The sequence below is a fragment of the Caloenas nicobarica genome, chromosome 26 (genome assembly GCF_036013445.1).
Source record: "Caloenas nicobarica isolate bCalNic1 chromosome 26, bCalNic1.hap1, whole genome shotgun sequence".
Lineage (NCBI taxonomy): Eukaryota > Metazoa > Chordata > Aves > Columbiformes > Columbidae > Caloenas > Caloenas nicobarica.
The window spans coordinates 3,720,859-3,733,456 of NC_088270.1; the positions used below are offsets into that span (position 1 = coordinate 3,720,859).

Below are 12,598 nucleotides of genomic sequence, written 5' to 3' on the forward strand. Positions count from 1 at the left end.
TGCAGCCCATCCTTATGTCAAAGTGCTTTTCGCTGTCAATAAATCTATTCCTCAGCCACAGACGGTTACTGAGGAGTCTCCATCGCTCTCCTTTTAGCTGTCCTGCTCTAAAAAAAATCCCACCCATGATGAGATCTTTTTGTTTCCCAATGATATCAGCTGTCCCAGCATCTTCCCTCATCCCAAATACTGTTCTGCGTTTGGCAGGTATGGGGAGATACCTATGTATTCCATACAGTTTGTCCTGGGGTCTCAGAAGATGGGACATTATGGGTATTAACACTTATCAAATGCTTCCTTTGGTGACCCTGGGGGTGCAGAGAAGCTGAGAAGTGGAAATCACCCCTTTGCCCCTCGGTCGGAGCCACCGAACAGGGCTGGGGTTGGGTAGCGAGGGATGCACTGAGAACTGGTCCCTTGTGGGGAAAAGCACCAGGTACCCCTGGTCTGGGGGCAGAGATGCTGGGGCCATCGGGGTGGTGGGTCCGGAGGGTCACAACCCAGATCTCAGCGCTGGACTCACCTGGGCTGTGAAAAATAGAATAATATCTTCCTGGAGAACAAACCCCTCAGCTGGCGAACAGCAGGTCTGCTGAACTGTCCTTAAGACCAGCGCGGAGCAGAGGACCTTTCCTCCTCACTGCACACCCCTGCCCCAACCAGACCCCGACTGGGGGGGCACAGAGCTTCATCCTCCCCCTTCACTTCCAGCGGGACCCCGGCAGCATCCCTGGGGGGCTGGAGCATCCCTGGGGGGCTGCAGCCTCCCCCTCCCCGCTGCAAGAACACAAGTGCAGAGCGTCCCCCGCTGCCATCCCGCACCCCGCCCCCGCGGTCCCGTCCCCCCCGCCCCGGGGAGGCGGCGGCAGCCCCGGGCGGAGCGCGGTTCTCCCGGCCCCGCTCCGCTCCGCTCCCGGCCCCCCGCACCGGAGTGGCTGTTGCGGGGCCAAACCGCGCCCCGCTGCCCCCCCTCCCCGTTCCACACCCCCCCTCCCAACGCCGTATATAAACCCGAAGCGCCCCACAAGGCAGGTAGCGGCGGGGCAGGCGGCTCGCACGGCCGCTCCGCTCCCCTCCAGCCCCCGCCAGGTTTTGGAAAGAGGAGGAGGAGGGAGGGAGGGAGGGAGGAAGGGGGGGGCCGGCTGCTGCTTTTTCCCCCCCCTTCATCCCCCCCCACACCGATGCCGCCGGCGTGAGGCCGCCGGGACGATGCTGCCGCTGCTGCCGCTGCTGCTGCTGGGCGCCCCGGGGCTGAGCCTGCCCTCGGGGGGGGCCCCGGCGGACACCGACCTGGTCACCCCCCTCCGCCTGGACCCCGACATCAACGGGCGGCCTTACTACCGCCGAGGTCCCGCCGAGCCCCCCCGGGGAGAGCAAGCGGTGGTTTTCCAGCTCTCGGCTTTCGGGGAGGATTTTTACCTCCACCTCACCCCCGACGCCCATTTCATCGCCCCCGCCTTCGCCACCCACTACCTGGGGGTCGCTCCCGGGGCCGCCCGCCTCCTCCCCGCTCTCCGCCACTGTTTTTATTCGGGGGATGTCAACGGCGATCGGGAGTCCTTCGCCGCCCTCAGCCTTTGCGGGGGGCTCCGGGGGGCTTTTGGCTACCGGGGGGCTGAATATGTCATCAGCCCGTTGGCTGGAGGGGCCGGTGGAGCCCATCGCCTGCAGCGCCGCAGCCCCGCTCGCCCCGTGGGGACCGGAGCATCCCGCTGTGCCGTGGGCTCCGGGCTCACCCCCGGGGTGCTGCAGGCGCTGGACAAATATCGGGGACGTGGCGGGGGGAAAGGGGGTCGAGCCAAGCGCTTCGCCTCGGTGCCGCGTTACGTGGAGACCTTGGTGGTGGCCGACGAGTCGATGGTGAAGTTCCATGGGGACGACCTCCAGCACTACCTGCTCACCCTGATGGCCACGGCCGCCCGCCTCTACAAGCACCCCAGCATCCATAACCCCATCCAGATCTCCGTGGTCAAGTTCCTCCTCATCGGGCAGGATGACAAAGGGCCCAAAGTCACCGGCAACGCCGCCCTCACCCTCCGCAACTTCTGCGCCTGGCAGAAGAAATGGAACAAGGTCAGCGACAAGCACCCCGAGTACTGGGACACCGCCATCCTCTTCACCAAGCAGGTGGGTGCCGGGGGGGGGCTGTCCCCAATTTCAAGGAGCCCTGCACCATGCTCAGGCCTCTTGCCACCTGCACCCCACCTCTGAAGGGAGCTGGGGGGGCAGTTTTTGGCCAGCAGCCCAGGGGGTGGGTGAGCCAAGGCAGGTCGTCCCCATGCTCAGAAACCTGCATCTCCATCCCCTGCCTGCTGGCAGAAGCCTCAGCAGCCAGTGCCTGGTGTCTCTGGCACCCCAAAACGCGGGGTCCGAGCCCAGAAGAGGAGGAGCGTGGCCCCTGCTTCCCCCTCCCCGGCTGGGAACAGCTCACGGTACCACCTGCCAAGTGAAAACCTCTCCCTGTTTCCTCTGACTCATGGTCCTCCTGAGAACCTGGACCTCTCCTCCGTGTGCTGGCTGCTCTGCGTGGACACGGTTCAGGGCTGGAAGAAAAGCACCAGAGATACAGCCAGTGCTTGCAGCTCTTATTTTGTGGGGGGAGGCCAGGGTCCCCCCTGCTGCTGGCTGCATCCCTGTGGTGGGAGAGGGGCTGATTTCTGTGCCAGGATGAACTCTGCATCCCCCCTACCCTGATAATCTGGGTGACATCGAAGTGGTGACACTGCTCCCAGAGCCTCCCCCCAAATGCTTCTCCTCTTCCCCCTCTCAGTGTTGGGGTGTCACAGCCTGCACCCCCAAATGGTTAATTTGGGAGAAGGACCAGCCCAGCTCGAAGGGGACTCTGTCATGTTTTACCTGCTTGTGTTTTCTCCTTCTCCCATCCCTGCCCAGATGTCTTTGGGTTAGGGACAAGTTGGGAACTCCCCTCAATAGCAGGGAGACCGTTCCCAAAACGTCTTTCCAGGTCAGGCACTCGTGGGTGGGAAGGATAAAGCGTCCAGCTCGCTTCAGCTGCCCCGAGCCTGGGGTCAGCGCTGTTTGATGATGTCCTGGAGCAGGAACGATGCTGTGCAGGACGTGAGACCTTGTCCCACCCGTTGTCCTTGTTCCTCCTGCCCCGAGAAGGGGCTGTGTCCTAAATCCAGCTGTAAATCCTGCTGGAGCACAGGGAGGGTTGAACCCCGGCCGGCTGGAGCAGCTCGTGGCTGCAAAGAGAAGGAAACCTGTGGGGACGAGCCAGCTCCATCTCTGGTGGAAACCCGGTGAGGTCACCGGAGCCGCACGTGGGATGGATTCGGTCCCAGCGATTCGAAAGCTGTGGATTGCAGCCGGGCTGCGTTTTTTTAACACGTTGCTAAACCATCCATTCCTCAAATCCCCAGAGTGAGCTCGGTGCAAAGGCACACGATGGAGGAGACATCTGCCTTCCTTGAGTGCATCCATCTGTGGTCCCCTGACACCTTGGAGCTTATCCCCCTGCCAAAAAGCTGTTACATAAGCCCCCGACTTAAATTTCATCTCAAGCCTGGCTGATAGGCAGTTTCCAGTTGTGTCAAAGAGTTGCTGATGAACGGGGCTGTCCCCTCCCGCTTGACTTTGCTCCCTCATGGTATCGGTCGTGCTGGATTGTGGATTTGCCTTTGGAAAGCTCGGTCCTGCTGAGCCGGTGGGTGCAGATCTGCCACAAACCACAACCGTGGGACCTTCACCTTCCTACCGGAGCCGGTGCTTGTCAGAAGGTCCTGCAGAGCATCCAGCCTCCAGCTGCACTCTTGGAAATCATGTCACACACCACGGCAAAGGGCTTGGCCAAGCATCCCACCCATCCTGAACCTTGATGTCCTACCAGCAAAGGTTTGCTGAACGTCTTTGGCCTGCTGGAAAACCAAAGGGACGTCGCACCAAGGAACATCTGGCTGCAGCCCTGTGTGCAGCAGATGCCGCAGGGGAATTGGGAAAGCCAAGGCTCAGCTTTTTGGGGTGGCTTTGGACACACGTGGGAAGCCTCCACAGTTGGGAGAGTACATCTGACCTGGCCCCTGAGTAGGTGAATCTATGCAATAGCCACAAGGATCCTCTCCAGCTGACCTTCAGAACATCTCAAGAAGTTCACGAGGGGATGAAGAAGTACCCGTGGATGAAGGTCAGGCTGGCAGGACAGCCCCGATGGTGCATCAAGCAGGTTCCATGGCATGATGCGAGGGGCACTGGGCATCCTCCCTTTATTTGGGCTGGCAGAGGGGACATTGGTGACAATGAGCACACCATGCAAAGGCAGAGCTGCCCCTTTGCATGCCGCTTTCCCACCTTCAGCCCCTTGCATTTCTCTCTTCTCCCCCCCGTAGCTCCATCCTTGCGTTGCCTCTCCTCCCGAGCGGGCTGGACCCCTGGCAAAGCGGCAGGAGGTGTTTTTACAGGGGTCAGGACCCCTCATTAGAGCCCAGGGTTGCTGGGCTTAGGGAAAAAACCTCGTTAAGAGCGGCTCGTTGGTGTATCCCCGCAGGCGAGGTTCAGAGCAAGAAGTGGGTCAGTGTGTCAGCGCAGGTGCTGGGCTGGGGGCCAAAAACTCGCCGCGCCAGCGAGGAAACGGCGTCTCTTCAAAGAACGAGGAGCCACCAGCGGCCACCTCGTCCCCATGATGCTGTGTCGTCCCCCCTGCACCCCATCTTCACCCCTGAAACCCTGGGACTGCCAGAGGGGAGAGCATGAGGCTTGGGCAAGCTGCATCCCTGGGTTAGCTCAGTGTGGTGATGGTGCTGGTGGCATTTCGGGACAGGGGACCCTGCGCCTGGGCTTGCCAGCCCCATTTAGTCACCCTATACTTGCTGGCGGTGGCCCTGCCACCAGGGGTGTGGGGATGTCACCTGCTCGTCCCCACCAGCATTGAAGGGATCAGGGATGCGGCAGCGACCCAGCCGACAAGGAAAATCGTTGCAGAGAGCTGAGCCCGGTTGTGTGACGAGGTTTTCCACCAGACCCAAGCATTTCTCTGCCTCATTTCTCCAGAGATCAAGGTCTTGTCTGTGTCTCCAGACTTCGTAGCCACAGGTCTCCTGTTAAAGCCATCTCAGCCCTGGCCAGGGCTCTCTGGAGTCGTCAGGACTGTTATTTACCCACGGCCGAACCTGCCTGAGCAGGAATGGCTTCAGCTTGGAAACCTCGCTGGAAATGTTGGCAGAGCTGCTCATACGAGATTTCGAGCAACCCAGGCGCTTTGGCCGGGCGAGCGCTGAGCATGAATCACACTTATTTATAGCATGGGAGCACCCGGCGAGTCCCTTACGTCTTCTTTTCACGTGGAAAGCTGCTCTGTGCTCCCTGCACAGTCTCTCCTGCAGCTCCCAGCCCGGCTGGGATGGCACTGAGGGGTGGCGATGATGCTCCAGCCCTCCCAAGCCACTGAGACACCCCAAAAGGGGAAGGCAGCATCTGAGGACAAGGCTATCACCAGGCTGCAGCAGTGGTGCCTCTTCAAACAAGGACTTCTTATTTGCATGAGCACCTTTGGAACCCAAAGACGGGCAGATCCAGCTACAACAAGACCTTTCACGTCCTCTGTCTTGGCTCCATCTACATGGGGTCCAGTAGTACTTGTGCTGGGGGTGGAAGGCTGGGTTGGTTCCTCCTTCCATCAGCTGGGCTTGGTTTCTCCTCAAGGGATGGCTGCAAAGTGTCTTGGAGAGACAGGAGCCTTGGGAACATCTGGACCCGCTCCAGGGGCTTCTTGTTGCTAGGAAGGTGTTGAGAAACGAGGTTGAGAAATGGCTCAACTGTGAGCCCAAGGCTGAGTGCCTCCCAGTCCACCCATTGGGGGCCGGTCCTCGAGCTCGCAGTCAAGAACGGAGCCAGATCTGACTCCTCTGGGCTGAAACGGTGGCTGGAGGAGACATTTGGGTGGGAAAGGCTGATGCTGGAGGCCTGGGAGGATGCTCTGCACAAAAAGCATCCCTGGTGCCAGATGCAAACACATCGGTGCAGCCTGGTCCAGGTCAGGGTGAGGTTTCCTTACCCCAGCATCTCCCCATGGGGTACTTGGGCGGGGATGGGGAACCACGATGCCTGAGCTGGCCCTGGTCCTAGCCTCTTGTCCCCATGTCCCGCAGGACCTGTGCGGTGCCACCACCTGCGACACGCTGGGGATGGCGGACGTGGGCACCATGTGTGACCCCAAGCGCAGCTGCTCCGTCATCGAGGACGACGGGCTGCCCTCGGCTTTCACCACCGCCCATGAGCTGGGTAAGGCTCTCCGTCCTCTCCGGAGGAAAACCAGGAGCTGTCTGTGCTCAAAACAAATTTCCTTCATCCTTCCTTTCCACCGATGGCCATGCACGAAGCAGCCAGGACAGGGATGCTGCTGTCAGGGTAGCTCGTGTGTGCTGGTCCTGCCAGCGTGTGGTCTGAGCATCGTCCTTCCCCTGGGCTGTACACAGCCTTTGCAACCCTTGCAAGGGTCCCCCCTGCTCTGTGCCTCAGTTTCCCCCACTGCAATAAGCCGTAGGGACCCTAATAAGTGGGGTTATTCACGCTGTCCCCGCTTTGTCCCCCCTGCCCAGGCCATGTCTTCAACATGCCCCATGACAACGTGAAGGCCTGTGAGGAGGTCTTCGGCCAGCTGAAGACCAACCACATGATGTCCCCCACCCTCATCCAGATCGACCGCGCCAACCCCTGGTCAGCCTGCAGCGCTGCCATCATCACCGACTTCCTCGACAGCGGCCACGGTGAGCCCTCCTGCACCCCCCGCCCTCTTACCTGCGGGAGCGGGATCCGTCCCCATGGCTGGTTACTTGGATGGGCTATAGAACAACTCTCCTCCCCACTCTGCAAACAAAAATTAGAAGGAAACGGGGAGTTCGGCAGCTTTTCTGCATCAGCCAGGCTTCTGCTGGGGTGACATCTGTGGGGGACAGCTCCACCCAGCATCACCAAGGGATGGAGTCACTTGGGTCGGGGATGCTCCAACCTCAAGGGCATCACTGGGGTAGCACCGGGTCCCTCTGGAAGTGGGACAGCATTGGCCAAATCACTGCCCCTCACCTCCCCGTGGCGATGCCCTCCCTCCCCACACTGGTCCCTACACCTCCCCAAGCGCCCCGTTGACCCCCCAACCCCATCCCCGCAGGAGACTGCTTGCTGGACCAGCCGGCCAAACCCATCCCGCTGCCCGAAGACCTGCCGGGGAGCAGCTACAGCCTGAACCAGCAATGCGAGCTGGCTTTCGGGGTGGGCTCCAAGCCCTGCCCCTACATGCAGTACTGCGCCAAGCTCTGGTGCACCGGCAAAGCGCGCGGGCAGATCGTCTGCCAGACCCGGCACTTCCCCTGGGCTGACGGCACCGGCTGTGGCGACGGGCGCTTCTGCCTGAAGGGTTCCTGCGTGGAGAGGCATAACATCAGTAAGTACAGGGTGAGTACCTGCGCCATCAGCCCCAAAAAAGCATCCCGTGGGGGTCACAGCGAGGTTGTGGTATCAGTGCCGGCTGAGCTTCCCCATGCGAAAAGACATGGAGGTCCCTTGGGTATTGAATATTCCTTGAGGAGGGATGATGCTGCTCTGGTCCATCAGCACTGGGCAGAGGTTTTGCTTGCGAAGGGATGGCTCCGAATCTGGAGTGTCATGGCAATGGTTTTATTTACACAGACACGGTTGCATAAAACTTCAGTTAGGAGATGAAAATAAAGTTAGTGCGCTAAGAAAGCTAACTTTGGTGAAAAGCTGGAGGTGAAGGGGATGCAGCAGACAGACTTTTTAGCAAGGCCTGTAGCGATAGGACAAGGGGTGATGGTTTTAAAATAAAAGAGGGGATATTCAGGCTGGACATGAGGAAGGAATTGTTGCCCCTGAGGGTGGTGAGAGCCTGGCCCAGTTTGCCCAGAGAGGTGGTGGCTGAACCATCCCTGGAGACATCCCAGGCCAGGCTGGACGGGGCTCTGAGCAACCTGAGCTGGTGCAGATGTCCCTGCTCATGGCAGGGGGGGCACTGGGGGAGCTGGGGAGGGCCCTTCAGCCCAAACCATTCCATGATTCCATGATCCTACACTCTCACCCCGTCGCATCCCCGCAGGTGGACGGCGGCTGGGCCAAGTGGGCGCCCTACGGGCAGTGCTCGCGGAGCTGCGGTGGTGGCGTGCAGCTGGCCAAGCGGGAGTGCACCGACCCCGTCCCCGCCAACGGGGGCTCCTACTGCGAGGGCGTCCGCCTCAAGTACCGCTCCTGCAACCTGGAGCCCTGCTCTGCTGCAGGTGAGGTGCACGGACCTATAACAACCCCATAAAACCAGCACAGGGCTGGTCCCTGATCTCATGCACGTCCCCATTTTTTATTTTTTTTTTCCAGTGCCGGGGAAGAGCTTCCGTGAGGAGCAGTGTGAGGCTTTCAATGGCTACAGCCACAGCACCAACCGCCTCACCGCCTCCGTCTCCTGGGTCCCCAAATACTCGGGCGTCTCGCCCCGGGATAAGTGCAAACTCATCTGTCGGGCTAACGGCACCGGCTACTTCTACGTGCTGGCACCCAAGGTGGGTGAGAGATCCTCAGGGTCAGCGTTTGGGCTCTAGGATGACTCTGGAGGACATGGAAATTAATTAATTTTCCCTGCCTGGTGGGAGGTGAGGTTGTAGAGGACAGGAATCCACAAGGCTGGTGGGAATCAGCCTGTATGTGTCCACTTATTTACTCCAGGGCTGTGGAGGGTCTTCCTCCAGGTTTGTAAAGGTGCCTGTGGGTTATTCCCATAGTCCTGGAATAGAGGATGATTATGGTGCTCACCCTCGTGCAGGTTGTGGATGGCACCCCTTGCTCCCCAGACTCCACCTCGGTCTGCGTCCAGGGCAAATGCATCAAGGCGGGCTGCGATGGGAAGCTGGGCTCCAAGAAGAAGTTCGACAAATGCAGCGTGTGTGGAGGAGACAACAAGAGCTGCAAGAAGGTCTCGGGCTTGTTCACCAAACCCATGTAAGTGTCGCGGGACCACGTGTGCTCCCCCCATCTCCCAGCTCTGCTTTTTTGGGGTGGATGCAGGAAGGTCGTGGAGATGGTGATGGGGCCAAACGAGCAAACTCTCCTGGTGCTGGTGCACATCACTGTCTGGAGACCTGGGCCAGCTCTGAAGGAGGAGCAGGACACAATGTTCTATCAGCTTCTGCTGATGGAATTATTTCTGGTACATCTATATTGTTGAGCCAGAGCTGAAGCATCTTCTCAAATCTGGTAGACGAAACTCAGTGTAGGGAGGAGACTCCAAATGATCGTCACGGGGAGAGGAAGGTGGGAAGATCTCAGGGCTGTAGCCGCAGAGCTTTGGGCTGAGGACACGTCGTAGCGGGATGTCCCCTTTCCTGATGGCCTCCCCTGCCTGCTCTTCTCTTCCAGGCACGGCTACAACTTCGTGGTGGTCATCCCCGCTGGCGCCTCCAACATCGACATCAGGCAGCGCGGCTACAAAGGGCTGATCAGCGACGACAACTACCTGGCGCTGAAGAACGGGCAGGGCAAGTACCTGCTGAACGGCCACTTCATCGTCTCGGCCGTGGAGAGGGACCTGATGGTGAAGGGCAGCGTCCTGCGCTACAGCGGCACCGGCACCGCCGTCGAGAGCCTCCAAGCCTTCAAACCCATCCAGGAACCCTTGACTTTGGAGGTGCTCTCCGTGGGGAAGATGACCCCTCCCCGCGTACGCTACTCCTTCTACCTCCCCAAGGAGAGCAAGGAGGACAAATCCTCCTACAAGAAGGAGGGCAAGACCCCGCCGGACCTCAACAACAGCGTCCTCAGCCTGTCCAACCGCTTGGACGGCGGGCGGCCGAGCTACAAGCGTCCGTCCTACAAGTGGGCGGCGGGCGGCTGGGAGGCTTGTTCGGTCACCTGCGGCGACGGCTTGCAGAAGCGCTCGGTGGCTTGTCGCGACTCCTACGGCCACCCGGCCGCCGAGTGCGACGCGGCGCAGCGTCCGGCCGACGTGCGGCTCTGCGGGGAGCCCTGCCCGGCCTGGGAAGCCGGACCGTGGTCCCCGTGCTCCAAAAGCTGCGGCCGGGGTTTCAAGAGGCGGGCGCTGAAGTGCGCGGTGCCGGCCGGGCGCTCGCTGCCCCGGGAGAGTTGCAATTTTCGGAGGAAGCCGCAGGAGTTGGATTTTTGCACCTTGAGGCCGTGCTGAAGGGGTTTGGCGGTTCCTCTGGCTGGATGCAGGCAGGGGGTGGGAGAGGGGGAGATGTCCATAGCACATATCAAATGGGGGAAAAAATATGAAAGAAAAAAAATAGGAAAAAAATTTAAAAAAGGGACCTGGGTGTGGGGACAGAGCACGCACACCCCACGCACCCGGGAGAGAGGGATTTTACCGACCACGTCGCTCGGAGACAGAGCGGGAACGAACGTCTACCTCGAAGCTGCCAAACGATGCAAAAACCCACTGGCGGAGGCTGGAAATGGATGGGGGGACAGATGGGCATGAGGAGGATCGCCGGGTGGATCCCAGGACAGGCGGGGAGATGCCCCAAAATTGCACAGTCGAAGCCTCCCCTGTCTTCCCAGGGCCAAGCCTACCTCCTCCCTCCCCGAACCCCCCCAAACTCGTGCGAAATGGGACCAAAAAAAAGGATTTACTAAGGCAAATGATACTGTCCGACCACCGGCGTGATGAGATGTTGGTCCTGATGCCTCCAGGACTCGCTGGCCGATGACTTTGCAGCCCGGAGAGCCCCAGCAGCATCGCCAAACCGGGCTGGAAGGTGGCGGCTTTATTTTCATTTTCTCCTCATGTTTATGACCTGACCAGTGTAGATTTTTTTACGGTGCTTAACTCTGTAATTTTTTTTTTTTAACCTCCTTCCTCCCCTGTGATGGATGTAAACCTTGTGTCGTGGGGATGGCGTTATTCCCAGTGGGCTCTCACCTGGCTGAGGTTTTCCTATGGTGCTTTGGGATGGGGCCGTGTGAGCATCCAAGATGCTCCTTTACTCCCCGGTGCAGGGCAGGTTGTAAACCCGCCTGACATTTTTCAGGGCTAAAAAGGGAATTCCAAACAAAAAAGCAAAAAAAAATAAAAGCAAGAAGCAACTGTACTGTAGTACCATGGCGGGGTCAGGCGCAGCCCTGCCAGTCGCCGGTATGTGAATTTGCTGTGGAAATGGTGCTCGCTGCTTAATGGGACCAGTACGGCATGCCCAGACATCCCACCGCCCCCTGCCCTTCGATCTTTGGGCCAGGTTGGGTTATTTTGGAGATACCCTGAGCCGAACTCTTGCAGAGCTGGGGCGACAACCCCAGCGTCACTTTGGAGCTGCAGGAGCAGAAGGTGAATTCGGTTATCGTGTTCTCCTGGGAAAAGGGAGCTCGGCAGGTCAGGCGTGCACAGAAAAGACTGAGCCTCTCGCTGCCCAGAGCATCTACAGCCAGTTTTCCCCCCTGAGGTTCCATGCAAGGGTTTTTTTGGTACCTCAGATGGTTCTGTAGCATCGTTGTGGTCAGAGGCTGTTTTACTGTCCCACATACTGCCCTCTCCCCAACGAGCCTTTAACGCACCATTTGAGTCTCTTGCTCAGATCTTCCCATCAGGGACCACTTCACTTTTTTTTGCTTTTCCACTGATGAAGGTGCCTCTTAATCTACGAGCTGGGACCAGTTGGAAAAGACCTTTAAAATCATCAAGCCCAACCATTAACTCAGCGCTGCCAAGTCCACCACGTCCCAAGAACCTCATCTACAATGTAGATCCAACCTCCCTGGATTTATGTCATGCCTTTTCAAACACAGGAATATTTTGGGTCTCCGCGCTGCTCGACAGAGCCAGGAGCAGATGTTGCGGTCGCTCTGCAGGGGACGGGATTTAATGTTCTTGGAAATCCCTTCCAGGTCTTCATTCCCATGAACGTATCACCCATTTTTGGAGGGTTTTTCCCTGCGTAGCCGAGCCCGCTGTGCTTTCGTTTGGGGACAGAGCTCTGAGGAGCTGCCCTTTTGTGTCTCGCCATCCGAGAGATGGTTTTCAAGCCACCAAGGAATCGTCACCCTTGTTGACGGCGGGAGCGATTTCTTGCATGCGGTTCTTTTGCCAAGTGTGCAGCAAAAGGACGGAGATGCCGATCGTACTGGCTGCTTTGTGTATACCATGTATACTAAATATCGATCTCTGCTGTTTGTGCATCAATAGCAAACCTGAAATAAAACCGTATTTAAAGTTACGCCTGGTTCCCAGGGGGGACGCAGTCCTGGCTGTGTTATTTAGTTTGTGGTTGCAGAGGGTTTCTTGTCTTATTGTGATCCCAGCTTAGCTTATAAATTCAAGAAAAAAAAAAACCTTTGAAAGCCTGACAGGTTTATTCTGACTTGCTTCTGCTACAGGATGTTATTGGCAAAAAAACCAGAAACAACCCCAAAAAAGCCCGGTGATGGATTGGTCCCTGCAAGCCCCAGGGTTCGCCTGCACCGGGACATTAAATGCACAAGGCTGGTTTGGGAAATAAAGGATCGATTGTCTGTGTCTCTCCGCACAAGAAAGTTCAGTTTCAGCACAAGTATTTGCAGGAGGTGGCTGACGCAGGTGACGTCCCACATCCGCATCAACCTGGAGCCGCAGGAACAGGCTCCCGGTGACAGAGAA

At 58.6% G+C, this 12,598-nt stretch overlaps 1 protein-coding gene across 1 annotated transcript; it reads left to right on the forward strand.

Annotated features, from left to right (window-relative positions):
- The first annotated feature begins 1,136 nt into the window (after window positions 1-1,136).
- Window positions 1,137-12,159, forward strand: ADAMTS15 (ADAM metallopeptidase with thrombospondin type 1 motif 15). The gene is made up of 8 exons (XM_065652022.1): window positions 1,137-2,127; window positions 6,105-6,237; window positions 6,555-6,722; window positions 7,124-7,407; window positions 8,066-8,243; window positions 8,338-8,519; window positions 8,780-8,955; window positions 9,373-12,159. The coding sequence occupies exons 1-8, from the start codon at window positions 1,210-1,212 to the stop codon at window positions 10,151-10,153; spliced, it is 2,820 nt and encodes a 939-aa protein (XP_065508094.1). The 5' UTR covers window positions 1,137-1,209; the 3' UTR covers window positions 10,154-12,159.
- Window positions 12,160-12,598: the final 439 nt, after the last annotated feature.